Raw genomic sequence first — 26,806 nt, 5'->3', positions numbered from 1 at the left:
CCGCCGCGCCGAGCCGAGTCCAGCAGTGCCGGCTCCCCGGAGAGCTGCCGGTACGGACCACCGGCACCGAGTACCGCACACGGACCGCCGAGAACCAGCACCGGTACCGACACCGGGTACCGCGCACAGAGTGCCGAGCACCGGGCACAGAGCACCGGGTCCCCAGCACCGGCACCGCGAACGGAGCGCCCGACGCCGTGCTCCAGGGCCGGGTCTGTGTGCGCTGGGCACCGCACCCCCGACGCCGCGCCCCGGCCACCGGCTGCAGCCCGGTGGCGGTGCCGGCCCGCCCGCCCGCCCGGCGCTCCCCGCGTCCCCCCGCGGCCGTCCTCATCTCGGAGCCGCCCCGCGCGTCCGGAAACACGCGTGGATGTAGCGGCCGGGTCGGGGGCTCTGCGGCACCATAAATACCGGGACGGCCGCTCGCCCGCGCACTCTGCCGGGGCTCCCGGGGCCGGAGCCATGCGCGCCGCCGCGCTGGGGCTGGCGCTCCGGGCACTCTGGGCTCTGGCCCTCTCCTCCCTCTCCAACACGCTGGCAGTGAACAACAGCGGGCGGTGGTGGTGAGTCGGACAGCACCGGCACCGGTACCGGCACCGGGGTGGTGAGGCGGGAGGGCGGGGCTGGCACGGGCACAGCGGAGACTGCCCCGTACCCAGGGACGGGGCGGGGGGGGGGACACAGGGCTGCGACCCCCGTTTGGGATCCCTACAGGGGTACCAGGGAGGAAGATGCTGTGGTCACATCGAGGAGCCTGCAGGGAGGTTGAGGTGAGGAGGGAGGCGCTGGGGACCCCCTGCTAATGGTCACCATCCCCACCTGTGCCCATAGGGGCATCATCAACGTGGCCTCATCCACCAACCTGCTGACAGACTCCAAGAACGTGCAGCTGGTGCTGGACCCCAGCCTGCAGCTGCTGAGCCGAAAGCAGCGCAAGCTGATCCGTCAGAACCCCGGCATCCTTCACAGCGTCAGCTCCGGCCTCCAGACAGCCATCAAGGAGTGCAAGTGGCAGTTCCGCAACCGCCGCTGGAACTGTCCCACCTCCCAAGGCCCCAACATCTTCGGCAAAATTGTCAACCGGGGTGAGACTGGGGGTCAGCACAGGGGTCCCCAGAACTCCTCCACTCACCCCCAAGTTGGGATGCTCATCAAAGCGCCCCCGGTTTGTCATGGGGCATCACCAGCCCATCGTGATGGAGGGTTGGGGGTGCCGGTGGGTACCCCCTCCCCATCCCAGCAGCATCCTGAGGCCCCGCTCCCTCCACAGGCTGCCGGGAGACAGCATTCATCTTTGCCATCACCAGTGCAGGCGTGACACACTCGGTGGCCCGGTCGTGCTCGGAGGGGTCCATCGAGTCCTGCACCTGTGACTACCGGCGCCGTGGCCCTGGGGGGCCTGACTGGCACTGGGGGGGCTGCAGTGACAACATCGACTTCGGTCGCCTCTTCGGGAGGGAGTTTGTGGACTCCAGTGAGAAGGGCCGAGACCTGCGTTTCCTCATGAACCTGCACAACAACGAGGCCGGGCGCATGGTGAGGGCACTGGGGGAATGGTGAGGGCAATGAGGGAATGGTGAGGGCACTGGGGGAATGGTGAGGGCAATGAGGGAATGGTGAGAGCACTGGGGGAATGGTGAGAGCACTGGGGGAATGGTGAGGGCAATGAGGGAATGGTGAGGGCACTGGGGGAATGGTGAGGGCAAGGAGGGAATGGTGAGGGCACTGGGGGCTGTGGACAGCACTGAGGTGGGCACAGAGACGAGCATGGCCACTGAGATCTCCAGCCTGTTCCCATGTGTGTGCTGGGAACAGCTGGAGATGGGTTTCGCACTTGTGTTTGGGACAAGCGATGTCCGAGCATGATGCGATCCTGCAGAAACGAGGGGTGTAGGAGCACGGTGGTCCCCAGGGGCGTCCCAGGCTGCTCACAAGGCCCCAAATTCCCCCTTCTTTCCAGACGGTCTTCTCAGAGATGCGCCAAGAGTGCAAGTGCCACGGCATGTCAGGCTCCTGCACCGTCCGCACCTGCTGGATGCGGCTGCCCACCTTCCGTGCCGTGGGCGACGTCCTGAAGGATCGCTTTGACGGCGCTTCCCGCGTCATCTATGGCAACAAGGGCAGCAACCGGGCGTCGAGGGTGGAGCTGCATCACTTGGAGCCTGAGAACCCGGCCCACAAGCCTCCCTCACCCCACGATCTCGTCTACTTCGAGAAATCCCCCAATTTCTGCACCTACAGCGGGAAGATGGGCACAGCAGGCACGGCCGGGAGGTTCTGCAACAGCTCCTCACCGGGGCTGGACGGGTGTGAGCTGCTGTGCTGCGGGCGTGGGTACCGCACGCGCACCCAGCGCGTCACCGAGCGCTGCAACTGCACCTTCCACTGGTGCTGCCATGTCAGCTGCCTCAACTGCACCAACACCCAGGTGCTGCACGAGTGCCTGTGACCCACGCCGGGACCACCCTGCCCAGCCCCGGAGGGGGTCTGCGCCACCCACCCCCCATGACGGGTGCCCGGCTGGATTGAAGGCACCCATAGGTGGGGGTATGGATGTGTCCTAGGGACCCCCATCCTGCCACGGGTGGGCTCAGTGCCACGCACCTTCCCGGCCACCCCCCGGCTCCACGGGGTCCCTTCTTGCTGTAAATAAAATATTTATTGTGGACGGTTTGGTGCTGCCGCCCCCACCCTGCTTCGTTGGCCCCAGGCCCTGTTTTTATAATTAAAGATAATAATTAATAATAATTAATAATAATGATGCTTTGTTACAGGTGTCATTGATAGCCTTTAGAGAAGAATAAAAAATATATTTTTATCAGTCCTGCCCCGATTTGTGTCTGGAGGGGCTGGGGGAAAGGGGATGAGCTGTGGGGGGACACCAATTTATCCCAAACTTTGGGATGTGCTGCCCATGTCCATCTGTCCATCCATCACTTCCCCATCCCCTCACCACCCCACTCCACGTCCATCAGCCCCTCCGGCTGCTGTCTGTCCATCTTTCTCCTCCTTCCTTCCACTCTCTGCCATCCCCTCCCCGCAGACCCCCTTCTTTCTCCCGCTGTGCCCGTCTCCATCCCAGCCATTCCTGCCGCCGCTCCCGGCCGGGATGTCCGTCCCCACGGCTGCGGCGCCCATCACCATGGCACCTTGACTGCAGCATCTCCGATGCTGGAATTTGCCGGGGCGGTGGGGCTGGTGCCGCCGAGGCCGGGCGTTGGGAGCGGCCCTGGGAGGTACAAGACGACAGACAGGGAATGAACATCGTTCATCACCGCTCCCGGCCGGGGCTGACGGCTCCCCTTGGCTCCGGGGGAAAAGCAGGGCCGGGGAGGGCACCGGGGTTACCGGGGCAGGGGCCAGAGGGGACAGAGCCGGCCACTGGCCCCACAAACAGCCCCACATCCATGCGTGGGGTCTGACCACAACAAGAGAAAGGCTGTGGCAAAGGTGGGGTGCAGCTCCGTGCTTGGCAGGTGTTCTGCTGGCGTGGCTATCCTCCCGGGATGGGCATCTCTCCGGGACGGGCTTCCCTCCGGATTGGCATCCCTCTGGAAAGCGAATCCCATCAGAATGGGCATCCTCCTGGGACAGTCCTCCCACTGGAACGGGCACCCCACCAGGATGGGAATGCAGCAGGCAGGACATGCCCTGAGATGGGTTTTGCCCTGGGATAAGCATCCCCAAGGGGTGGACAGGTCCCCAGAATGGGCATCCTTGGGAAGGGGATGTTCTGGGACAGGCATCCCACGGGGATGGGTTTCCCACCGAGATGGGCATCCCCCTGTGACGGGCATCCCTGGGGCGGTCACAGGGTCCACACATCCCCCCTGCACCATGACTTCACACTTGGCGACATCAAAGACTCCCTCTCTGTGTTTGGGGGACCCCCAGACTGGTGCCCACCTGTCCCGGGGGTCCCCACAGCCTGGGCTCCCCCCCGGAGCCGGGAACCTCTCGGGGCCCCTGAGGCTCTGCCGCATCAAAGGCTGCGGGATGACGCTGCCACCACCCGAAATATCCCGCGGAGCCGATAGTGGAAAAGTTGATGTTTAGACTCAGAGGAGGGGGGGAAAAACACCCTGGGGGCCCCCGCTGCCCGCGCCAAGGTCAAAACACAGCCCAGCGTGGAGAATAAAATACCAAAATGCAAGGAAAACGCCTGGAAAGGAACACAGCCCGAAATAACCCTCCGAGCATCTCCCGCCTGCCGGGTTATCTGTCTGCTAAATTCTGCTCCTGCTTCAGCATGAAAATAGCCTGTTTTCCTGCGGTAGGAGTCAGGAATATAGATAATGACATTCTTATAAGTCACCTCTGTTACTCAGCTTTTCCTGTGTGTCCTGCTGGGCACCTCGGGCAGCCGCGACCCCCGGGTGGGCAGGGGCACCCTGGGCACGGGGCACAGACCTCCCCGGCTTGGACAAATATTTCTGGGTGCTGGAAATAGCTGCTGTGGGCCAGCGCAGGGACAGGGCCAGCAAGAGAGACAGGAAGAGGGACAGGGAGAGGGCGGTCCCATCCTGCACCAGCCTGTCACATCTGGGAAGCCGGGTAACAGCTGGATGGTGGCCACAAGCCGGGCTGGGACAGCCCCGTTCAGGGATGGGGTGCAGGGGGGCTCTGCCTGCGGCTGTGGGACAGAGTGGATGACACACAGAAGTGCAGGACAGACGGACAGGGGTGCTTCCAGAACAGGGGAGAGGTGTCATTCCCAGAAATGCGAGACACTGGGACAGGACAGTACCGAGAGGTGTGGGACAGAAGGACAGGACAGTGTCCAGTGGTGCAGGACAGAGGGGTGGTGACATTCCCCAAAGGACAGGACAGTGCCCAGAGTTTCTGGACAGAGGGACAGGATGACACAGAGAGATGCAGGACAGAGCCATGCCCCAGAGGTGCAGGACAGAGGGATGGTGTCATTCCCAGAATCCAGACAGAGGGACAGGACAGTACCCAGAGGTGCGGGACAGAGGAATTTTGTCATTCCCAGAGGTGCAGGACAGGACAGGACAGTGCCCAAAAGTGCGGGGCAGGAGGACTGTGCCATTCCCAGAAACGCAGGACAGAAGGACCAGGACAGCACCCAGAGCTGCAGGACAGACAGACGGAGCTGTGCCCACCTACCCAGACCCTCAGGTGGCCCCATTTCACCTGCGGGACCGTCCCCATCCCACCCCCTGTCACCATCGCCAGCGGCACAGCCCCGTCCCGGCTCCCCTCGCCTCCGGTCGATGCGGACCCACGTCCCGCCAGCTCCCGGCTTGTCCGGCCGCCCCCTCCCATCCGCCGCATTCCTCCGGCGCGGGGCCAACGCGCCCAGCAACGGTGGCAGCGCTGGCCTCTAATCCCCGGGCATGCCAGCCCCGGGGGGACCGTCGCCGTCACCCACTCCCTGATAGGTGACCAATGCCCGAGACGAACAATTAGGGACAAAGCGGAGCCGCCGGGGGCTAACGCCGGCCTTCACGGGTGCCTTGTGCGGCATTCGGCGGGTTTAATGAATTGTCCATCAATCCTTTCAGCTCCGCTCGCCCGGGCTGGATTAATCTGAGAAGCCGCAGTGGGGAAGGAGCCGCTAAGCCTGTATTTATTACTCTGCCATTGTAACTAATTGAGGTAATTATCTGTGACTCCAACCCCGCGCAACAATGCCGCATTCACCGGACCCTTCCCACCGGCTCCTCGCGCGGCCTGGGAGAGCCGGCACCGAGGGCAGGAGCGCTGGGCCGCGGGGACACGCTGGGGACGGTGGCATGTGGATGGGCAGGAACTGGCAGCGAGTGTAAGCAGGTGACACCGCGCTGTGGGGACACGGGCAGTCCTGCTGGCACACGCGGGTTGTGGCATGGCCAGTGCCAGTCGCACGTGTGGGTCACGGCTCTGCGGACACGCCAGCACATCCACGGATCTCTGGGGACACCAGTCACCAGCGACACGTGAAGGTCACAGCTCTCTGGGGACACGGCCAGCACTGGCACATACACGGACATGGCTCCTCTGGGACACTGCCAACATCAGGGACACATGACAGCCACGGCTCTCGGGGGACGCCGGGTACCACCAGTGACAGTCTGGGGACAGCACCAGCATCAGCACAGGTCTCTGGCGACATCACTGCCACAAGTGACACACGCGGGTCGTGGCTCTCAGACAGCAGCAGCACCCACGCCACATGTGGGTCACGGCTCTCTGGGAACACAGCCAGAGCTGGCACATCCACGGACCGGCCCCCTGGGACGCCACCGTCACCAGTGACACACGCGGGTCGCGGCTCCCTGGGGACACCGCAGGCCCCGGTGACACACGGGACGGCCCTGCCTCTCCGACTGTACCTGCACGGATGTCACACGTGGCTGGCGGTTCTTTGGGGGCACCGGTACCGCTCCCCCCGCCCCTCCCGGGGCAGGCAGGACCCCCGGTGCCCCCCGGTGCCATCGGTCACCGGCTGCGCGGCGACATCTGGCGGCCACAGCCGACAACGCGCCCCTGTCTGGAGGCTCCGGTACCGGGAGGGACCCCCCGGTCCCACGCGTTGGGAACCCCATGGGCTGATCCCCCACGGCCCCGGGGGGACCCCAGGCTGCGGCGAATTTCGGGGCCGGCGGGAGCCCCGGGGGTGCCGGGGGGAGGCGCTGGCGCCGGCGCAGCCCGAATTAGAAGGTGATTTTCCCGGCGGGGAGTGGGTTTGGGCAGGAGCTGATCCCATGGGAAGGGCCGAGCCGCTGCCCCCGCGTCTGAGACACCCCGTGCCACACCGGGCACCGCGCCGAGCCGAGCCATGACGTGCTGTGCCGGGTTGTGCTGAGCCGTGCCGGGCTGTGCCAGGCTGTGCCAGGCTGTGCTGAGCTGTGCCAGGCTGTGCCGGGCTGTGCCAGGCTGTGCCGGGTTGTGCTGAGCCGTGCCGGGCTGTGCTGAGCTGTGCCAGGCTGTGCCGGGCTGTGCTGAGCCGTGCTGGGCTGTGCCGGGCTGTGCTGAGCCGTGCCAGGCTGTGCTGGGCTGTGCCGGGCTGTGCTGAGCCATGCCAGGCTGTGCTGGGCTGTGCCAGGCTGTGCTGGGCTGTGCCAGGCTGTGCCAGGCTGTGCCGGGCTGTGCTGAGCTGTGCTGAGCCGTGCTGGGCTGTGCTGGGCTGTGCCAGGCTGTGCTGAGCCCTGTCAGGCAATATCAGCCTGTGCCAAGCCGAGCCAAGCTGCAAAGAGCTGTTCTGGGCTTTGTGAAGCTCTGCTGTGCCAATCTGAGCCGTGCCAGGCTGTGCCGGGCTGTGCCAGGCTGTTCTGGGCTTTGTGAAGCTGTGCTGTGCCAAGCTGAGCCGTGCCAGGCCGCACCAGGCTGTGCTAAGGTGCGCCAAGCCGTGCCCAGCCGTGGTGAGCTGTGGCAAACAGGCTGTGCTTGATGTTCTGGGCTTTGCCAAGCCGTGCTGAGCCGTGTCAGGTGGTATCAGGCTGTGCCAAGCTCTGCCAGGCTGCACAGACCTGTTCTGGGCTGTTCTGGGCTTTGCCAAGCTGTGCCAGGCTGCTGTGCCAAGCTGTGCCCGGTCATACCGAGCCACGTTCCAAACGGTGCCAGGCTGTGGCACCCGTGACAATCCGTGACAAGGCATGTGGATCGTACCACACCTTGCCAACCATCCTGTGCCATGCCAGCCCACGCCAAGCCGTGCCAGGTGCCACCGCAGTGGGTGCAGGACCGCAGCTGTGCCACTGCGGGCTGCAGTCGCCGTTGTGGCTCAGGCCAGACCCAAGTGTGGGACTTCGATGCCACCCTGGCCACGTGCCAGGACAGGGGACACATGGGGTGACGTGGCCCTGGGGGTGCCCCCCCAGCCTGCCGGGTGGCCTCGCTGCGGCAGCTGCCCCGTGCCGTGACCTCCGCGCCGGTGTCACCGGGATAATGACAGGGTCGCGCAGGGGGGCGGGGGAGGAGCCGGTTTTAAATAACGTGCAAATTGGACACGATATTTGTGCGGTTTCCTGGGGCCGCGGGGATCCTCCCCCCCCCCCGCAGCGTGACTAAGAGGTGGCGGCTGTTTGGGGGGGACAGCTTCCCCCGGCTGAGTCACTCGGGGTCCCCCCCCGGCCGTGACGTGGGGCCGGTGGCCGAGGGCCAGACCTGCTGTGCTCACCTACTCATTATGGGGGATACGGGGGCAGCTGGCACGTCCCACCCGTGTTGTGACGCACTGTGGTGGCGGCCGGGACACCCGGGACCTCCGACTGACCCCGGCACCGTAACGGACAGAGGGGGGTCCAGACACCGGGGATGTCACGGGGGCGTGCCCAGACACCTGTGTCCTTGCTGGGGCCCACAGAGAGGCCCGAGGGGGTGATGGCCTCCCCCGACCTTACACAAACAGGGGCAGAGGCAGCACACCGGGATCCCGGAGCTTTTATTGGGGTCAGCCCGTGGGAACGCCAGTCCTGAGCCCCTTCCCCGAGACCACCCGTCAAGCCCCGCCCCCAAGAGCCACACCCAGGCAAGCCCCGCCCCACACGTGCCACACCCAGGCAAACCCCACTCCTCAGGCGGGGGTGGGGCTGGCGGGGCCCGGGGGGGCTCCGGCGCTCTCCAGGCTGCTGCTGCTGCTGCTGTAGGCGCGGGGGTCTCGGCAGAGCCGCTGCCGGGAACCCCCCACGCTCCCCTCGGCATCCGAGTCCGAGTCGGGCGCCGTGTGCCGCCGGATGCGGGACACGGCCTCTCGCAGAGCCTGGGCGTACAGCACCGGCCGGCGCGGGGGGAGCCTCCCGCGGGACCCCCGGCAGCCCCCTGGGCTCTGCCACGGACTGCGAGGGCTGCCGGGGGGCTCCCGGGGGGGCGAGGGCGCAGCAGAGGGGCTGGCAACCCCAGGGGGCACGGAAGGGCTGCGAGGAGGGGTGTCGGGCCCCAGGGACCCCCTGGCATAGCGCACCTGCTGTCGCTGTGGGGGTGGCACGTACTGGGCTCGGACCACCACACGGGTGGCGTCAATGAGAACGTGTCCCCCCGTCCCCCGCCGCCCCCTCCCGCCGCCCAGAGCCCGCTCCCGGCCGGCTGCTGCCCGTGGCAGCGTCTGGCACTGCCGGGGGCTGCCGGGCCCTCCCGGGGACAGCTGCGTCCCACCGGGCCACCGGTGCTTGGTCTCGGTGACCGCCCGGGGCAGCGTGTGGCTCCAGCCCCCCGGTACTGCCCCCCGGGCCCGAGGGGGGCTGCGGGGTCCCCGCAGGGGGCGGAGCTGCAGGGTGCGGTGGGGACCGTCATAGGCGGGGGGGGAGATGTAGGGGGGGGGTCCCCCACGGCGGGCGTGGGCTGCCTGCACCCGCTGCATGTGCACCTCGTAGGTGGGGGGGCCCAGCTTGTCCCCCGACACCGGGGGCAGAGGCACAGGCACAGGGTGCCCCCCCCGGGGCCCACTGCCCCCTGTCCCCTCAAGCTGTCGCGGGGGGCAGGGGGCGGGGGGCACCCGGGGCCGGGGCGGTGAAGTCCTGCAGGCGACAAGGGGGGTTGGAGGGCACCGGGGGCCAGGGGGGGGCCAGCTCGGCCACAAAGCGCTTCTCCAGGTACCTGCAAGACAGAGACGGGGAGTGAGGGGAGCGAGGGACGGGGAGCAGGACGGACCCCCCACCCCGCCGTCCCCACTCACGCGTACTCCCCGGCGATGCGGCGGTAGGTCCAGGGGGGCTCGGGCCAGCACCCCGCAGCCATGCCGGTACCCGCGCTGCAACACGCCACCGTGTCGATCTCCACCAGCACCACCTTGGTCCGCTCGCAGATCCGCAGGCGCCCCGCACCCCGCTCAGGACCCCCCAGCATGGCCCCGGTGGAGAGGGGGGTCCCCGCCGCGGGGGGCTCGGCGGAGCCTCGGCGGAGCCACGCGCCCGCCCGCACGCACCCACCTGCCGCACGTGTGCCCCCGGGGACCCCGTGTCCCGCCCGGTGCCACCGCGGGCCACACTGACCCCCGGGCGGCGGGAGACCGGCGCACCGCGGGGACCCCACCGGCCGTCCCAGGGGTGTCGCGTGCGTGTGTTTGTGCCCCCCCCCCACCCCCCGCGGGATCCCTTCCCCCCCTGCGACAAGCAGGCGATGGCGGGTTTGGCACCAGGCGCTGCAGCCCACGCGGGCTCCGAGCGGAGCTTAGCAACCCTCCGGCGGCGGCATGGCAACCGGCACGGCCCCCCCCGAGTCCCCCGGGCCCCCCGGTACCTGCCCAGCGCTCACCTCGCTCTGCAGCCTCTGCCAGACCCCGCGACTGGCAAGGACAGGGCCCCCGGCCCGGCCGTCCCCTCCCCGCCAGGAATGTGCCTCGCTCAGCACGGCCGGGCCTTGCGCCTCCCCTGTGGGCACCGGCTGCAAGCCCCGGTGTCCCGGCTGCCCGGGACCCCCGCCAGCCCCCCACCCACTCTGCCATCCAGCTCCCCCCTCAACCTGCCCCAGCCCCTGCCCGACTCCCCCTGCTCACCGTGGTGCCCACCAGAGGGTCTCCATGTCCCACCAGGTCCCTGTGTCTGTCCCATCCCCTATCCCGGCCTTTTAGAAAAGCCACAGGCGGAACAAACAGGGATTTAGGGTCTGGGCGAGCTCAGCAGATTCCCCCTTCCCACGGGGGGGGCCACACCCCCTCCCCACACAGCCCCTCCCTGGCCAATGCCCCCCGTGCCCTGCACTGAGCCAGGGTGGTGCCAGGTCTGTGTTTATTTGTGGTTTCTCTTCACTCACGAAGCGGTGGCAGGTGTGGGCACAGCCAGGGAACTTGGGGGGAAACCCCCGGGGGCGTGGGGGGGTTCCCGGGCCGGGTGGAGCTGAGTGGGTTTCACCAAACCCAGGGAGAGGGTGCAGGGTGACAGGGACAAGAGTCCACACAGGAACAGCCCTGGCATGGATATGGGTGACCCTGGCCTGGCACCCCAGGGGGGTCGAGGGCTGCCCCCATCACCCCACACGGCTTTGGGGCGCAGGGCATGGCGTGGGGGGGCTGCTGACTCCCCCCACGCAGGGAAGGACAGCAGGGACTGCCCCAGGGCTGGGGGTTATTGCTGGAGGCTGCTGGTGAGTGGGGGCATGCCCCGGGTGTCCCCACCAGCCCAGGGGGGCACAGTGTTACAGGAGAAGAGAGTGGGGGTCTTGGGAGGACCGACCCCCCCCCCCCCCTCACTGCCTCAGGGGCCCTGCGGGAGGACCAGGGCTTGCAGGATGTCCGAGAGGGAGATGATCCCTTTAACCACATCACTCTCATCCACCACCACCAGCCGGTGGACCTGGGGAGGGGGACACAAGGAGAGGCTGAGGGGGTGTGGGGACCCCGGGTCCCCCCCCGACCCCCCAGCACCCTGGGACAGTTACCTCAGCCTCGACCAGGCGGTTGATGATGGTTTCCAGCGTCTCGTGCTTGTAACACTTGAGGACACCCTCGAAGTAGTGGGAGCGGTGCTGTAGCGCCCGCGTCACCGTCACATCCAGGTTGTTGTAGGTCTTCTCTGCTGCCAGGTTCTGGGGCAGGGACAAGCATTGGGGACACAGCTGGGATTAGGAGACGCCCCACCACCCCACAGCATCCCCCCAGCCCAGGAATTTCCTCCACCAGTACTCACAATAACGTCGAATTTGGAATAGATGTCCACCACCCGCCCTGGGGAGGGAGGGGAGCAGCTCAGCCAAGCCCCTGGCGCTCCAGAGGGGACACAGCCCCCAAGGAGGTGACCTGGGGACAGCCAAAGCGAGGACAGGACATCCTTACCCGAGTCATCGACCACGGGCAGCGCAGACACGCGGTGCTGCACGAAGATGCCCAGGGCCACGTAGATGGGGGTGCTGGTGCCAACCACGGCGATGTTGCTGTAGGTGCCGATCTGCAGCTCCTCCAACGTCCGTGCCATGAACTCAGGCTTGGGGACCTCTGCGATCTGTGGGGGACGGTGAGGGGACAGGGCTGAGCCCAGACCTGGGGGTTCTGGGGGTGAAAGCACAGGGAGCTGTGCTGCAGAGCAGGGGGGGTTGTGGGACCCCCGGGCAGGAGTGGTGGGGAGGGTCCACACGGCGTCCTCTGGCACTGCAGTGTGTGGTGAGGTACCAGAGCTGTGCCCACCCAGAGCTGGTGGTACCTGGTGTGCAGGTATCGGGCACAGCCCAGGCTGGGGGTCTCAGTGACCCCTGGAGCAGTCTGGGCCGACACTTCTGGGGCACCTTGTGGCTGAGATGGGGGTCTCAGGGCAGCCTCTGGCACAGGCACCTGACACAGCCTGGGCTGGCACTTGGTACAGCCTGGACTGGGAGTCCCAGGGTAGAAGCTGGCTCAGGGACCTGGCACAGCCCAGTGTGGGGGTCCTGGGGCAACCCCTGGCACAGCTGAGTCCCACGGTGGCCCCCGGTACAGCCCAAGATGAACATCCTGGGGTAGCAGCTGGAACAGGTACCAGGCACAGCCCGGGCTGGGGGTCCCAGCGTGACCCCTGGCCCAGGCTGAGGGTCCCAGTCTGGCCCCCACCATCACCAAGGGGCAGAGACTTACAAAGAGCTTGAGGAACTTGAGGATGCGTTTGTGGGTGAGGATGTAGAGCGTGTTCCCCGAGTCGGGGTCGATGACGGGCAGGCGATGGATCTTGTTGCGGATCAGGGAGGAGACGGCATCAAACAGGCTGTGGGGGGGAAGGGAGGGGGGATTTGGGGTGTTCCAGGGAGTGCCACCACCAGCTGTGCCCCTCTCCCTGCCCCCTGGGGTACCTGGCATTGGGGGAAATGCACACCAGTGGCTTGAAGGAGTCTTGCAGATAAACCTCTGTGGGGAGAGGGAGGGGTGAGGGGATGGGGGGCTCCAGGGAAGGGCAGGAGGCAGCCGGCACTGACCCCCCCCTCACCTCTCCACGTCTCTATTTTATGTTCCTCCAGCTCATAGATCTGCACCTGTGAGGAGGAGGAGAAACCCAGATCACCCAGCCAGGGTCAGCTGGGGCAGGCAGAGCCCGACACGAGCCCCTGGCAGACTCTGGCCCTCACCATGGGTGATTTGTAGTAGCGGTGCAGGATGTTGATGAAGTCGGTGATGGTCAGCATTCCTGGGGGGCAGGCAGGGTGAGGAGGGTCCTGCCAGCCCCCCTCAACCCCTGGAGACCCCCAGCCCCCTCGCTCACCTACAAAACTTTGCTTTTTGCTGTCCCAGAGCGGGGCTGCACGGACACCGTTGGTGACCAGCGCGAAGAATGCCTTCTTCACCTGCAGGCACGGGGGTCAGGGAGCCCCAAAAGTGCCTCCCCGGCCCCAAAAGTGCCCCCCCGGCCCTGGCACACCTGCAGGGATGTGTCGAAGACGACCAATTTGGAGCTGGTGGGGATCAGGTCGTAGCAGCGATGGGATTTCATGAAGGCAGTGTAGGCACCGCGGTGGGTGTCCCCTGGGGTGGCAGCGTGAGGGGGAACCCCAAAACCTGGAGCACCCCAAAACTCGGGACACCCCCAGTCCCGGGACACCCCCATCCCAGACACCCCAAATCCTGTAGCACCCCCAATCCCGGGACACCCCAAAATCCTCTGACGCCCCAGATCCCGGCACACACCAATACCTGGGGTACCCCAAACCCCGAGACACCGCAAACCCTCAAATGCCCCAAATCCCGTTTCAGCCCCAGTTCCGGGACACCCAGCTCACGGCTCCGCGACACCCCTGACTCCGGGATATCCCCAATAACGGGGCATCCCAAACCCTGCGCCACCCGGCTCAGAGCTCCGGGACACCCCAACTCCGGGACAGGATCCCCCGAGCAGCTGCAGCCCCGGGGACACCCAGACCCTCCTGTGCCGGGACCCTCGGAATCACCTTCCAGCCCCGGGGGGCTCAGCTCCGCCGGGCTCCCGGCGGCCGGGCCGGGGTCAGGGTCAGGGCCGGGATCCTGGGGACAGACCGGGGTCGGCTCAGACGTGGCCGCGGCCCCCGAGCCCCCGTGTCCCCCCAGCCCCGCTGTCCCTCCCACAACCTCCATGGGTCCCGCTGCGTCCCGAGGCGCCTCTGCCCCGCTTCCGCCCGGCTCTGGCCCCGAGCTCGCCCGGTTCCTGCTCCCGCTTCCGCCCGGTTCCTGCTCCCGGTTCCTCGGGGCTTCCGGCTCCGCTTCCGCCCGGTTCGGGTCCCGCTTCCGCCCGGTTCCTGCTCCCGGTTCCTCGGGGCTTCCTGCCCCGCTTCCGCCCGGTTCCCGTCCCGCTTCCGCCCGGTTCCCGTCCCGCTTCCGCCCGGTTCCCGGAACCAGCCGGGCCCGGTTCGGGTCCCAGCAGCGCCGCCCCCGTCACTCTCGGCTGCCGGGAGCGCTTTCCCGTCCCGCCGGGTCCCGGGGAAGGGTTTTGGGGCGGGAGGTGTCCCCGGGGGTTTGGGGTCCCCGGGAAAGGGGAGGGGGCCGTGACCCGCGGGAGGGTCCCGGGGGTCTCCGATTTTGGGGCGGTGGGACAGAGACCTTCCCTGGAGGTGACGGGCTGGGGGACACCGAGCAGCAGAGCAGGACCGAGCTGTCCCCGGTTGAACCGGGGGTCACGGCTGTCCCCTGCCCCCCCCCCGACCCTCCCCGAGCCCCCCCAGGAGGGATCAGGCGGCCTCGGCTTCTCACGCGCTTTATTTAAAATAACATCCAGTGGTTCCGGTATTGGTAAAAACGGGATTTCTACACGCCCCGGCCTATGTACAGCTCTGAAAGTTAAATTTCTCGTATATTTTCTGTTAAAACTTTCTCATCCCCCCCCACTCGCGCTTTTCCTCTGGATTTTTTTTTTAAATTTTATTTTTTTTAAACATTTTTTACCTTAAACCTTTTTTTTTTTTTCCTTTTTGATTTTTTTTGTTTGTTTGTTTGTTTGATTTTTTTTAATTTTTTTTTTTTATTTTTTTTTGCAGCTTTGACGAGTTTGCGGAAGCAGCTTTTCAAGATCGGCCCCGGCCCCCCACTGCACTGGGGCGGGGAGGGGGCAGCACCCCCGGCAGACCCCCCCTCTCCAGGAGCAGGAGGGTCTCTCCCTCCCTCCCTCCCTCCCCCGTGCCGTGTTTGTGCGTTTAGAGATCCCGGTGCCCCCCGGGTTCCTCCTCCGGAGCGGGGAGGGGGCGGGCGGGGACCCCGGGCGGGGGCCGGGGGTGTTAATGCCCACTCGCTGCTTCGCTCTCCGAGGCCGCCCCTGCCTGGCAGGAGGTTCCAGAGAGAGACCCCCTCCCCACACCCGCCTCGGAGATTGGGTTTTTTTAAAACCACCCCCTCCCCTTTTTTTTTTTTGCCCCTGCACCCCAAATCTCAGCCCAGCAGAGCACAAAGAGCCCCCCCCCCAGCCCCGTCTAGTATATACAATATAAGGTATAAATAGATAAATAACCTTCCCCCTCCAGTGCAGCCCCAGCTGGGAGGGCCAAGGGCGAGCAGGGGGGGGCTCCACCTGGCCCCTCCAGCCGTGGGGGCCACGTGTGAGAAGGAGGGGTCCCCACCCAGCCCCTCCAGCCCCCCACCAGAGCTCGGGGAGCGGGTCTGACCCCCCCTCCCCTCCCCATCCCCACCTCACACCTTGGCACGGCACACGGCTGGGACCTCCTGAGGGGGGGGGATGAGGAGGGGGCGTCCCCGTGTCCCCCCTTCAAGGGGTCCTGAGGAAGGGCCACACCTGAGGAGGGGGACACGGGGAAGCCACAACCTCTGGAGCCCAAGGGAGAGGGAAAGATCCCCCCCTTGGGGGGGTGGGGGGCAGGTTGGGATGGAGGGGGGCTCACATTTAAAAACAACAACAAATAAAAAGAAACAAATCTAACACTTAAAATGAGGTAGGTTTGGGTGCAGAAGCTCCTTGTGTCTGTCGGGGTCTTGGCTGCATCCCGCCGCCGCTCCGGGGTCTCGTCCACACGCACAAACAAAAAGAGATCAAAGGAACCGAGCGAGCTCTGGCCGCCACGCCGGCGGGGCAGAGCCCGGATTGTCGAGCTCAAGGAGTCTGTGTTACCTTGGTAATTAGCGAGCAAATATTATTAGTTTCTAAAAAAAAAAAAAAAAGAAAAAAAAAGAAAAAAAAAAGAAACAAAAAATAAAATAAAATAAAATAAAATAATCGTTATATCCAGACCGGCTCCGCACAATCGCTCCGGCCACGTCGGGCCTGGCGCTGCTCCCCTGTGGCTCCCCCACAAGGGATGCAGGCAGGGGGTGGTGAAGGGGGCATTTCTGAGCCCCCCCACTCCTTTTTGTTTTTTGTTTTTTTTTTTTTTCCTCGCAGGACGAAGCAAAGAAAACCCTGAGTTGCCAGTTCATCTGTCCGTCCGTCCCGCTCGGGCAGGGCCGGCAGCGCTGCAGCCGCTGCTCTCCCTCAGTGCCCGGCCGCCCCTGGCACCTCCTGCAGCCCTGGGGGGCTCGGCGAGGTCTCTGAGGCGGGGGTGGCAGCCCCCAGCTCCTGTTTCCCAGTTAGTTCATCCACTTCCTGCAATTCCAAGCTCCACAGTGGCAGGGGATCTTGTGCTGATCGTCCTCAAAGTCGAACTGGTAGTCGTAGGTGAGCTGGGAGGGAGCGAGGAGTCACCCAAAGCACAGAGCTCAGCCCTGCCACCTCCAGCCCCCCACCCTGGGTCCCCCAGGACCCCCTCAGCACCCCCTCAGTCCCTCACTGACCTCCTCCCCCTTGGGGATGCGCCGGCTGGAGATGATGATGATCTTGTCCTCCTTGTCGAAGGTCACGACTTCGGCCACACAGTTCGGGGCACACGAGTGGTTGATGTACCTGGGGGACGAGGGGGGTCAGGACAGACGGATGTCAGGGCTCCCCCTGGGGGCATCCCACCACCCCAAACCCCCCATGCTCACCTGGCCGGGCCCCCCGTCAGCGTAGCGTCAATGACGTGCTCGTTGTTGATGCGGAACATGTAAATGCCGCGGTTCTGCCACGGAGGAGAAGAGGGGGTTGAGGGCTGCACTGAGGTCCCCATATCCCACCACCCCACATCCCACTGGAGATCCTCCAATCCCATACGAGTCCCTCCACATCCCACCTGAGCTGCTCCACGTCCCACCAGAGCTCCCAACAACCCGAGAGCCTCCATGTCCCACCAGAACCTCTGATATCCCTTTCAAGTCCCTCCACATCCTGCCTGAGTCCCCCCATGTCCTGCCAGAGCCTCCAACATCCCACCCAAGTCCACCCACATCCCATCCCAGCCCCCAACATTTCATCTGACTTCCCCCATGTCTTTCTTTAAGTCCCTCCACGTTCCACCAGAGTCCCCAACGTGTCACCCAGGTCCCTCTACACCTTGCCCAAGTCCCCACACGAGCCCCCAGCATCCCAGCTGAGCCCCACCTGCTCCTCATAGATCTTCTCCCGCCGGTTGGCCACCTCGTTACGGATGATGGTGCCGATGTACTCGATGACCATCGTGTGCTTCTCGATGTCCTTGGCCGCGTAGAGCCCCAGCCCCTGGATGCGGGACCGCGCCAGGTACACGTTGTTCTTCCACTCCGTCTTCAGGCGCCGGTACTGGGAGGACTTGGAGTGCACAAACTGCTTGCTGTAGGGCGTGTTGGTCTCGCCCGTGAATGTGCTCTGGTAGGCCTTGGACATGCTTGTGCTGTTCAGGGTGTGCGGCCTTTCGAGGAGAGGGATGAGAGGGGTTAGAGCTGAGGAATCCCCAGGGATCCCGGCTCTCCCAGTGGATCCCAGCTCTCCTGGTGGATCCCAGCCATCCCGGTGGATCCCGGCTCTCCCAGTGGATCCCGGCTCTCCCGGTGGATCCCAGCCATCCCGGTGGATCCCGGCTCTCCCAGTGGATCCCGGCTCTCCCAGTGGATCCCGGCTCTCCCAGTGGATCCCAGCTCTCCCTGTGGATCCCAGCTCTCCCTGTGGATCCCAGCTCTCCCAGTGGATCCCAGCTCTCCCAGTGGATCCCGGCTCTCCCGGTGGATCCCGGCTCCCCTGGTGGGTCCCAGCTCTCCCAGTGGATCCCAGCTCTCCCGGTGGATCCCAGCCATCCCGGTGGATCCCGGCTCTCCCAGTGGATCCCGGCTCTCCCAGTGGATCCCGGCTCTCCCAGTGGATCCCGGCTCTCCCAGTGGATCCCAGCCCTGCTTACCGCTTGTAGTGGGTGAGGATCTTGGGCTCGGAGCGGGCGCAGCCGGTGGGATTGATCATCAACGGCAGCTCCATCAGAGGATGGCGCCCATAGCGGAACAGGTAGTTCTGGCAGCTCTCGACGCCCGGCAGCTGCAGAGGGGGACACAGAAGGACCGGGGGTCAAGAGGCAGCAGCAGAAGAGCCACTGGGCCCTTCCCCAGCAGAGTGGACCCCAGTATGGAGGAGAAACCTCCACGCCCATCCCGGGACCCACCGACTCCGCGATGCGCAGCACCGCGTGCACCGTGAGGCCAAAGAGCTCCTCGCCCTTCAGGTACTCGGGGAAGAGTCGCAGCATGTCGGCCTCCTTCCTCATCATCGCCACTGGCTCGATGATCCGGTTCCAGACAGCTGCCAAGGGAAGGGAGAACCACAGAATTAATTAGGCTGGAAAAAACCTCCAAGATCATTGAGTCCGAGTGACCAATCACCACCTCATCACCAGAGCAGAGCACCGAGTGCCACAGGTTGAATATGGGGACCTCAAGTCACCTTCCTCCACCCCACTCTCTGGTGTGCTGGTGTGCCTCAGCCACTGGGACAAAAGCTTGGGTGCTGACATCTCCCAACTCCTTACCTTGTGGCGAGGAGTCAGAGAAGACAAGATCCTCCAGGCCCTGCTCGATGACCTGCACGACGAACTCTGGGCGCCCGTTGTTCTCGCAGATGGTGCAGCGGTAGCAGCAGCGGCGGTTGTTGGTCCGCAGACTCCAGTAGATGCGCGTGGCCTCGTAGCCCACGGGGTAGAGGGCCGTGACGCTGTGGAAATCGGCCATCTGGTGTGGCAGCAGCTGCCCGATGGCGTGGAAGACCAAGCCGCCCACGCGGAACATGTGGAGCCGCTCCCCGCGCTGGATGATGCTGGCGATCTGCTTCACCTCGTCCCGCTCGATGTAGACGCGGCGGAACACGGTGAAGCTGCTGAGCTCCTGCTCGCAGGGCCCCTTCAGCTTGTGCAGGGGACACAGCATGGTTTTGTCCTTGAAGAACATGCACTTGGCGCGGATGGCGCAGGCGAAGTGGTACACGCTGGGGCAGCGGATGCGGTTGCAGCTGTTGGTGGCACCGGTTTTCTGGCACAGGGAGCACTTGGTGAGGAGCCCGCGGTGCAGGGCCACCTCCACGTTGATCAGGGCCCCTCCCTGAGTCTCATACACCTCCGTGGACCACAGGGCGCAGTTCAGGTGGACCCAGAGGTCGAGGTCAAGGTTGAGCAGGCGGGCTGGCCCGTCCGTGGCCCCGTCGCCCTCCTCGTGACAGAAGCAGCACTTGCGCAGGTCCTGCGGCACCTTCTCGGGGCGCAGCGTGGTGCCCAGCTTGTCGATGAACTCTGCGATCTCCTTGTCGCCGTCACGCTTGGCCCCTCCCTTCTGGATGGTGACGAGGAAGCGCAGCCGTTTCCAGCGCACCCCCTTCCACTTCTTCAGCCGCGGCCTCGCCTCGTCCCCGTCCTCCGGAGGCCGCGAGCGCGGCTTGAAACGGGGCGGGGAGTGGGCGGCTGCGGCCCCTTCCTCCTGGGGGGCTGGCGAGGGGGCTGGCGGCAGCGGTGACATTGGGGCTGGGGCTGCCTCGTGGGACGCCTCGGGGTCGGGGACCCTGGTGGGCTCAGCAGGGCTGGATGGGGAGGGGACGGAGGGGGACAGCGGGGGCGAGGGCTCCTGGGGCAGGACAGAGAGCTGCCGCACGTCCAGGTTGGAGACGTTGTTGACGTAGCAGTGGTGAAGGGTCTTCTCAGGAGCAGGGCTCTCCTGTGGTGTGGGGAGGGGGGGCACAGATCAGAGCATTACAGGAACGGAGACCCCCAACCCCCCTGTGCATCGCAGAGAGGGGTCCTTGGCCCTACAGGCATCCCACATGTTCCCAACCCTGCAAGGTCCTCCTGGACTCCTACCTGGGAGACCCAGGGGAGACCCAGCCCCCCAGGAAACTCCCTGCAATCATGGGGTGACCGACAGGGACCACCACACACGTCTGTTCCTGCAGCCCCGCACAGCCACAGCCCTATGGGGTACCCCAGTACCCCCCTCACAGTGTCCCAGCCCTGCAGGGACCCCTGCACGCCACTGACCTGTCTGAGCAGTGTCAGGAGGTCCAGCTCGCCCTTGAGGCTGTACCCTGGCAGCACCGCATCGAACTGCTTCAGCCACTCAGAGCTGCTGTCCGGCACCTTCCCAGCCAGCGCCTTCTCCTTCCCTCCGAGCATTCCTGGGAGAGGGAGGGACAGCCCGTCACGGGGGTCCCAGCCCGGGGGCACCGGGGGCCATGGGGACAAGGTGAACACTCACCGGCCATATCATTCTCCACCTTCTTGGCCTCGACCACAGCTGCTCGCACAGGGCCGTCGGGGAACAGCACCTCGTAGGAGCTGGGGATCTTCATGCTCAGCAGCTCGGCCATGGCCACCATCACCCCGTTGAGGTTCTAGGTGAGAGGAAGGCAGGATGGGTCCAGAGCGCCACAGGTGCCACTGTGTTGGGTCACTGCCGGGACCCCAAGGGTCTCAAATCCCCCCATCCCCTCGCTCACCTTGGCAGCTGCTGCAGACACCGTCAGCATGACGGAGACCTCGCTGCTCTTGCCCTTCTCCCATGGGGCTCCAGGGCCTGCTGACCCCACCTTCCCTGGTGGAGCCCCAAAGGGCTCTGCGACCTCATAGGGTTTTGTGTCAGGGAACACTGGTGTGGGGAGCAGGGGGTCAGAGCCAGGCTCAGAGCTGTGTAGACCCAGCCCCACCAACAGCCCCAGATCTCTGCAGGGAATCCACCACCCTGTAAATCCCTTTCCTTCACATCCCACACCTTCCCCTGGCTCCCTTACAGCCCTCCTAGACCAGGAACCCCATCCTGCCCCATTCATATCCCTTCCTACCTGATGCATGTGCTCCACACCCCCTCCCTTTGCTGCACATCCCAGACTCCCTCCTGCCCAGTCCGTATGACCCCAGACCACTCCTGCCCTGATCCACACAGCCCCCAGCCCATCCCACCTGGGATACTGGCCCGGGGGATGATGGGGATGATGGGGGACAGCACACGCTCCTCCAGCTCTGGCTTGGCCTCGCTGAGAAGCGGGAAGCGGAGCAGCTCCTCGCCCAGGACGCTCTCGGGGGATGAAGCAGGGACGATGCTGTCGGGGGAGTCGCTCTCATCGTCACTCTCCATCCTGGGGGGGTGGAGGTGTCAGGGACCACAGGGTCTGGTGTCGCCCATGGAGGGGCTGACATCACTTGTGGGGGTCACCACAAAGTGGGGTCTCACCTGACATCCTCGGTCTGGTTGTGAGGAGGGGTGGGCAGTGCTGCCAGCAGGTCCAGGCTCTTCACCTCCACAGCTGGTGCATCTCCAGAGAAGCGATGGGTGTCATGGGGGGGAGTGACAGGTGGCAGCAGGGATTCTGTGCCACCCCTGTGCCAGCCAGGCTCACCTTTCTGGCCGTGGGGCTCGCGGGCTGGGTCGGCGTCCTTGGGCTGCTCCCCCAGCTCTTCAGGGGCCGTGACACCATTCACCATCTTCTGCTGCACGGAGGGAGGGGGTGTGGGGGGCAGCGAGGAGGGTGGCGTGGGTGGGTTGCTGAGGTTGTTCTGGGGGAAGACGGTGGGGTGAGAACAGCAGGATGGTCCAGGACCCCCAGGTAAGGGGGACAGCAGGGAACAACGCCCCTCTCACCTTGGTGAGCAGCTGGGAGTAGTAGTCAGGGACACTGTCGAGCACAGCACTGCCGAAGGCGCCCCGCAGCTGGCTCTTCCCGTTGATGGGGCTGCTGCCGAAGGGCGCGAACAGGCTGAAGTTGGCCATGATGGTCGGCTCCGTCAGCGGCAGCAGTGACAGCTCCTGGGGACAGAGTGATGAGGAGGGGACAGGGGAAAAGGAAGCCCTCTGCCACACCCCAGCCCACGGCCATACCTGCTTCAGCTGCTTCATGAGGGCCTCACCAGGACGCAGCCCCTCGTCCTTCCGCAGCTTCTTGCGGGACGCTGGGATGCGCTCGTTGCCTTTCTGCACCCGCTTAGGCTTGGTGGGTGCCGGCTTCCTGGCAATGGAGGGGTCCTGGGGAGGGAAAAGGGGGCGTGAGTTGTGCCAGCACAGCCCCTCACCCATCACACCCCCAGCCCAGCCCATCCTGCTCACCTCCCGGCCCAGCAGCAGTGACTGCGGCCGTGGCTCTGTCCCAGCGCTCCGGTTCTCCAAGTGCCCGTTGAGCTCGCCTGGGCTCTGCGCTGACAGCTGCACGTTCTTGGCCCGCAGTAGCTTCTGCAGCAGCAGGTGCCCGGCCTCGGAGCGCCCACCCGGGGCCAGCAGGCTGTTGGCCTGGCTGTCCCCAGGGTCCCCATTGGCGTCCAGTTTTGCTGTCTCATCTCCATCCACCTCACACTGTGCCGCTGCCGCTGCCTCTTCCTTCGGCTCCTGCTTCACCAAAACCCGGGGAGCTTCGCCTGCCGCAGGGGCCCCCTCTGGCGCAGCCCCGTTGATGTGGGTCTCACCAGGGTCAGCTGGGTCCACCCCAGGCGCCTCGGGGTCCCAGGGGCCGTGTGCTGGGTCAGGGAGGGCACCGCTCGGCGTAGGAGTCAGCCCTGGCTCTGTGGGTGCCGCCGGGCTGGGGGCCAAGGCCGGGATTCCCGGTGACGTCTTCTTTGGCTCTTGGGGGTTCTGCTCAGGGCTGGCCAGGTGCTGGGGGGCACAGCCCAGGGGCGAGGGGGCTGGTGGCGTGGGGAGGCGAATGAGTCCGGGCTGGGGGCCACGGGCAGCCAGAGCTGCCTGAACCAGCTCAGCCAGGGGCTGCTGGGGGGGCTGCCCTGGCAGCGCCCGCCCCAGCTCGGTGGCAGAGCTGCTCTGTGCCTCTGCTGGGGCACCGGGCCGGGGCTGGAAAAGAGACCCCATGGGACGAGGGGGCTGGCGGGCAGCAGGCAAGCTGTAGTCCGGGGCCTGCCCGGGGAATGGGCTAGGGGTCCGTAGCGCCTGGTTCTGCTGCAGCAGGCTCTGCTGGTGCCGCTGCACCAGGAGGGCCTGGAGCTGCTGCTGCTGCTGCGGCGTCAGATGCCGCAGCTGCGGGTTTTTGGCCAGGACACCCTGGAGCTGCGCCCGGATCTGGCCCATCACCGGCCCCGGCACCTGCCCCAGGAGAGCCGGGGGGAGAGCGGCCGTGCCCGGTGCCGGCCCTACTTTGTGCTGAACGGGGCTCTGGAGCCGCGGGGGCTGTGGCTGCCCTGGCAGGGCCCCTGCCACCCCCTTGCCTGGCTGCTCCGGGGGCCGCGGTGCCGGCACCATGGCCTGAGCTGGGCCTGTCCCACAGCCCAGCGGTTGCTCCGCCACCCCGGCCGTTTCCCCGTGCTGCTGGGACAGCTCCGGGTGAACAGCCCCAGGGCTCTGCAGCGGCGGGGCGAGCAGGGCACCCGGCTGCCCGGGGGCTGCCCGCAGGACACCTGGCTGTGGGGAGGTTAAGAGGAGCTGCTGGCCCTGCCCCAGCTCAGCCTGGTGCTTGGAGGCCGGGGGCTCCGGGCCCCCCAGCCCCGGGGGGTTGAGGGCTCCCTGCTGCTCCCCATGCAGCTGCCCCCCGCTCTCGCTGCCCTCAGCGTGCAGGGCGCTGCCGTCCATCCCTGCGGGCTGGTCCTTGGCAGCCAGGACCGCCGGGGCCGGCTGCATTCCCTGACTCAGGTGCAGCACAGAGGGGGCCTGGCCCCCCGCCCCGTGCTGCGGAAAGTGCTGGATCGAGGGCTGTCCCTGGCCCAGCCCCAGGAGACCTGGCTGGGCAGCCGCTGAGTTCTGCTGCTGCTGCTGCTGCGGGGCCAACAGCGCCCGAGACTGCCCCAGCTGCTGGGATAGCACGAGCCGGTGGCTCAGCATCCCCGGAGTCTGCGGCGTCAGCTGGGGCGAGCCCAGCACCCGCTGCTGGTGGGGGGCCAGGACGACCTGGCGCTGGGGTGGGGGGTGGCCCAGCACAGGCTGGTGCTGCAGCCCTGGTGCGTGGCCCAGCACACCTGGCTGCTGCTGGGGCGAGAGCTGCTGCACTAGGAGGCTCTGCTGGCTGCCGAGCAGCCCCGGCTGCTTCGGCACCATGGGCTGAGCCCCTGTGCCGGGCTGTGGGGCTGCAGGCTGCTGCTGCTGCTGCCCCAGCAAGCCAGGCTGCCCTGGCACAGCTGTTGGCTGCACTGGGGCCTGGCCCAGCACACCTGGCTGCTGCATGGATGCCTGGCCCATCATGCCTGGCTGCTGCAGTGATGTCTGGGCCAGCACACCTGCCTGTTGCATTGGAGCTTGTCCCATCACACCTGGCTGCTGCATGGACGTCTGGGCCATGATGCTCTGTGGCTGCATCGAGCTCTGTCCCATCACACCCGGCTGTTGCATGGATGCCTGACCCATCACACCCTGCTGCTGCATCGGCGTCTGTCCCATCACGCCTGGCTGCTGCATGGATGCCTGTGCCATCACACCTGGCTGCTGCAGCGACGCCTGTGCCATCACACCTGGCTGCTGCATGGAGGTTTGACCCATCACGCCCTGCTGCTGCATTGATGCTTGTGCCATGACACCTGATTGCTGCAGTGACGTCTGTCCCATCACACCTGATTGCTGCATGGATGCCTGTCCCATCACACCCGATTGCTGCATGGCTGCCTGTCCCATCACACCCGGCTGCTGCATTGATGTTTGTCCCATCACGCCCTGTTGCTGCATGGCGGCTTGTCCCATCACACCTGGCTGCTGCAGCGACACCTGTCCCATCACACCTGGCTGTTGCATTGCCGCCTGTCCCATCACACCTGGCTGCTGCTGCAGTGACACCTGTCCCAGCATGTTCTGCTGCTGCAGTTTCTGTGCCAGCTGCATCCTCTGGAGCTGCCGCTCCTGCATCAGGCGGCTGTCAGCGGCCAGCCCACGCAGAGCAGGGTTCCCGCTGAAGAAGGTGCCGGAGGAGCCAGGTCCTGGGGCGTTCCCCACGGGCTGCTGCCCCATGAAGGACAGGCCCTGCTGCACAGCCATGGACACACCGCTCTGGGGCAGGCGCAGCCCCCCAGGCTGCCCCGGCTGCTGCCCGAGGCCCTGCGCTCCCACCAGGGCTCCCCCGGGCTGCTGCACGCCGTGTGCCGAGAGGAGCTGTCCCGGGAGCTTGGACATGAGGCGGGGGCTCTGCGAGGGGCTCAGGGCCATCACGGCCGAGGCCTGGTGCTGGTGCTGCTGCTGCTTGTTGCGATACTCAGCCATGAGGTTGGTGTGTTCCTTCTGCTGCTTCCGCACCTGATGGGGACAGAAGGGTGTCAGTGCCAGGAATGGCAGGGTTTTAGTTCCAGGAATGTCCATTAGGGACAGGGGGACAACACAGCCTTAGCACCGGGGATGGTGGAATCAGCACTGAGATTGGCACAGCTTTAGTGACCAGGACAGGGGAGCATTAGCATCAGGACTGGCACAACAGTGCTAGAAATGGCACATGACCACCACTGGAAATGGCACAGCTTTCCTGCAGGGACAGTAAGGCATCAGCACTAGGAACAGCACAGGATAAATGCTGGGGGCAGTGGAGCATCAGTGCTGCAGACAGCAGGGCATTAGTGCTGGGAACGGCACAGCATTAGCACCAGGAATAGTGGGACATCAGAACTGGGAATGGCAGTGTTAGCACCAGGAACAGCAGGGAATTAACAGCAGGACTGCCACAGCACTAGTGCTGGGGACAGAGGGCAGTAGAGCCAGAAATGGCACCTTTACTCTGAGGACAGCACGTTTGCACTGGGGATGGACAGTGTTAGTTGGGAATAGTGAGGCTGGCACTGGGAACAGTGAAGCATTAGCACTGGGGACATCCCCTTGGCACCCACATGCAGGGTCCTACCTGGTCCAGCTGCTTCTGGATCTTGCTCTGCTGTTCCGTCACCAGCTTCAGCTTCTCGGCGTCAGCCTCGGGGAACTCCCGCCCGGCTTTCTTGGCCGTGCGCTGCTTGGCACACAGCGCCTTGCGGGACTTGCGGTGCGCCCCGATCTGCTCCTCCAGCACCTTCAGCTGCATCTGCAGCAGCTGCTGCGTGTGGAACAGCCACTCCTCGTACTGCCGCTGGTCAGCCTCGTCTGTGGGATGGGGAGTGGGCTCAGATCAGTGGGGACCCCGGGTAAACAGAGACCCTGGGGTCACTGGAGACCGCAGCCCCCAGGGGCAGGGTGACCCCTGTCCCGCACCACCCCGGCCCTGCCGTGTCACTACTCACTGATGACGCCCTGTGCAAAGGTGGGTGGGTTGGGGCGAGCCTGGGTCGGGTCTGTGCTCCGCTCCTGGCAGAAAGGGGAGCGGTCAGGACACGTGCTGTGGATTTCTGTCCTCTCCCCACAGCCCCCACCCCCTCAGAGAGCCACAAACCCACCAGTTCTGGCCTAGCAGCCCCAAGAGACACCTGAAAGCCCTCTGGATACCCCACTCACCTGCCCGCTCCCTGCAAGCAAGTGGTTCTGCATCTCAGAGACAGCCGGGCCCCCCGAGAGCCGCTGGGCCAGCAGGGAAACCTGTTGCCTTTGGGGGACACACACAGAGATGGGGTGTGAGCCAGAGCCAAAGCTGCCTGCCAAACCCTGTGCCACCCAGATCCCCGTGTCTGTTACCTGTTCATGCCTGGGGCCACCCCGATGCTGCCCTGAGCCATCACCTTCTTGATGCCCTTCAGCGCCACCATCTTGGCCTTGGCAATGGGGTCCATGATGTCCTCGGCCGCAAACTTGTCCAGGTCTGCTGGGACAGAGACC

The 26,806-nt window shown here is 65.6% G+C and overlaps 4 protein-coding genes across 12 annotated transcripts in view; 1 reads left to right on the top strand and 3 right to left on the bottom strand.

Annotated features, from left to right (window-relative positions):
• Positions 1-462: 462 nt before the first annotated feature.
• On the top strand, positions 463-2,614 carry WNT1 (Wnt family member 1). Its single transcript, XM_005531981.3, has 4 exons — positions 463-563; positions 832-1,085; positions 1,271-1,536; positions 1,961-2,614. The coding sequence occupies exons 1-4, from the start codon at positions 463-465 to the stop codon at positions 2,447-2,449; spliced, it is 1,110 nt and encodes a 369-aa protein (XP_005532038.2). The 3' UTR covers positions 2,450-2,614.
• A 6,787-nt stretch (positions 2,615-9,401) lies between these two features.
• On the bottom strand, positions 9,402-9,952 carry LOC148182356 (uncharacterized). The gene is made up of 2 exons (XM_088068725.1): positions 9,617-9,952; positions 9,402-9,537 (listed from the first exon to the last, which is right to left on the bottom strand). The coding sequence occupies exons 1-2, from the start codon at positions 9,784-9,786 to the stop codon at positions 9,402-9,404; spliced, it is 306 nt and encodes a 101-aa protein (XP_087924851.1). The 5' UTR covers positions 9,787-9,952.
• A 683-nt stretch (positions 9,953-10,635) lies between these two features.
• PRKAG1 (protein kinase AMP-activated non-catalytic subunit gamma 1) lies at positions 10,636-14,161 on the bottom strand. 2 transcript variants are annotated; one of them, XM_005531980.3, is made up of 12 exons: positions 13,940-14,159; positions 13,783-13,855; positions 13,257-13,360; positions 13,101-13,182; positions 12,967-13,025; positions 12,828-12,873; positions 12,694-12,748; positions 12,482-12,608; positions 11,711-11,876; positions 11,565-11,602; positions 11,317-11,463; positions 10,637-11,231 (listed from the first exon to the last, which is right to left on the bottom strand). In XM_005531980.3, exons 1-12 carry the CDS (start codon positions 13,943-13,945, stop codon positions 11,133-11,135), a joined length of 1,002 nt encoding a protein of 333 aa, XP_005532037.2. In that variant the 5' UTR covers positions 13,946-14,159; the 3' UTR covers positions 10,637-11,132. The 2 variants fall into 2 exon arrangements, with proteins under 2 accessions (XP_087924996.1, XP_005532037.2); XM_088068870.1 differs by having other exon boundaries at positions 10,636-11,231; positions 12,967-13,182; positions 13,940-14,161.
• An 822-nt stretch (positions 14,162-14,983) lies between these two features.
• Positions 14,984-26,806, bottom strand: part of KMT2D (lysine methyltransferase 2D) — a 28,604-nt gene continuing 16,781 nt past the window's right edge. For 3 of the 8 annotated variants that reach the window (XM_088068830.1, XM_088068832.1, XM_088068833.1), the window contains 19 exons: positions 26,666-26,792; positions 26,489-26,576; positions 26,278-26,341; positions 25,908-26,140; positions 22,205-25,312; positions 21,980-22,123; positions 21,743-21,907; positions 21,335-21,657; positions 21,064-21,239; positions 20,604-20,752; positions 20,363-20,498; positions 20,146-20,282; positions 18,655-19,825; positions 18,292-18,428; positions 18,037-18,167; positions 17,268-17,553; positions 16,775-16,848; positions 16,583-16,691; positions 14,984-16,471 (listed from right to left, as the gene is read on the bottom strand). In XM_088068830.1, the coding sequence (XP_087924956.1) occupies positions 16,379-16,471; positions 16,583-16,691; positions 16,775-16,848; positions 17,268-17,553; positions 18,037-18,167; positions 18,292-18,428; positions 18,655-19,825; positions 20,146-20,282; positions 20,363-20,498; positions 20,604-20,752; positions 21,064-21,239; positions 21,335-21,657; positions 21,743-21,907; positions 21,980-22,123; positions 22,205-25,312; positions 25,908-26,140; positions 26,278-26,341; positions 26,489-26,576; positions 26,666-26,792 (6,851 nt within the window). In that variant the 3' untranslated portion in view covers positions 14,984-16,378. The remainder of the gene's footprint in view (positions 16,472-16,582; positions 16,692-16,774; positions 16,849-17,267; positions 17,554-18,036; positions 18,168-18,291; positions 18,429-18,654; positions 19,826-20,145; positions 20,283-20,362; positions 20,499-20,603; positions 20,753-21,063; positions 21,240-21,334; positions 21,658-21,742; positions 21,908-21,979; positions 22,124-22,204; positions 25,313-25,907; positions 26,141-26,277; positions 26,342-26,488; positions 26,577-26,665; positions 26,793-26,806) is intronic. The other 5 variants (XM_088068834.1, XM_088068835.1, XM_088068836.1 and 2 more) reach the window with 5 other exon arrangements.

This window comes from Pseudopodoces humilis, chromosome 32 (genome assembly GCF_049639895.1).
Source record: "Pseudopodoces humilis isolate 2021_Gansu_Grassland_sample_001 chromosome 32, ASM4963989v1, whole genome shotgun sequence".
Taxonomy (NCBI): Eukaryota; Metazoa; Chordata; class Aves; order Passeriformes; family Paridae; genus Pseudopodoces; species Pseudopodoces humilis.
This window is presented reverse-complemented; position numbering and strand designations above follow the sequence as displayed.

What these genes read in the sequence shown, in the direction of transcription:
- WNT1 (XM_005531981.3), top strand. Translation starts at nt 463, where the DNA reads ATGCGCGCCGCCGCGCTGGGGCTGGCGCTCCGGGCACTCTGGGCTCTG. An exon ending in AACAACAGCGGGCGGTGGTG is followed by an intron (nt 564 to 831) that starts GTGAGTCGGACA and finishes CTGTGCCCATAG; the next exon opens with GGGCATCATCAACGTGGCCT. An exon ending in ACAACGAGGCCGGGCGCATG is followed by an intron (nt 1,537 to 1,960) that starts GTGAGGGCACTG and finishes CCTTCTTTCCAG; the next exon opens with ACGGTCTTCTCAGAGATGCG.
- LOC148182356 (XM_088068725.1), bottom strand. Translation starts at nt 9,786, where the DNA reads ATGCTGGGGGGTCCTGAGCGGGGTGCGGGGCGCCTGCGGATCTGCGAG. An exon ending in CGCATCGCCGGGGAGTACGC is followed by an intron (nt 9,538 to 9,616) that starts GTGAGTGGGGAC and finishes TCTGTCTTGCAG; the next exon opens with GTACCTGGAGAAGCGCTTTG.
- PRKAG1 (XM_088068870.1), bottom strand. An exon ending in TCAAGTTCCTCAAGCTCTTT is followed by an intron (nt 11,877 to 12,481) that starts GTAAGTCTCTGC and finishes CGTCCCCCACAG; the next exon opens with ATCGCAGAGGTCCCCAAGCC. An exon ending in ACCGCCTGGTCGAGGCTGAG is followed by an intron (nt 11,232 to 11,316) that starts GTAACTGTCCCA and finishes CCCCCTCCCCAG; the next exon opens with GTCCACCGGCTGGTGGTGGT.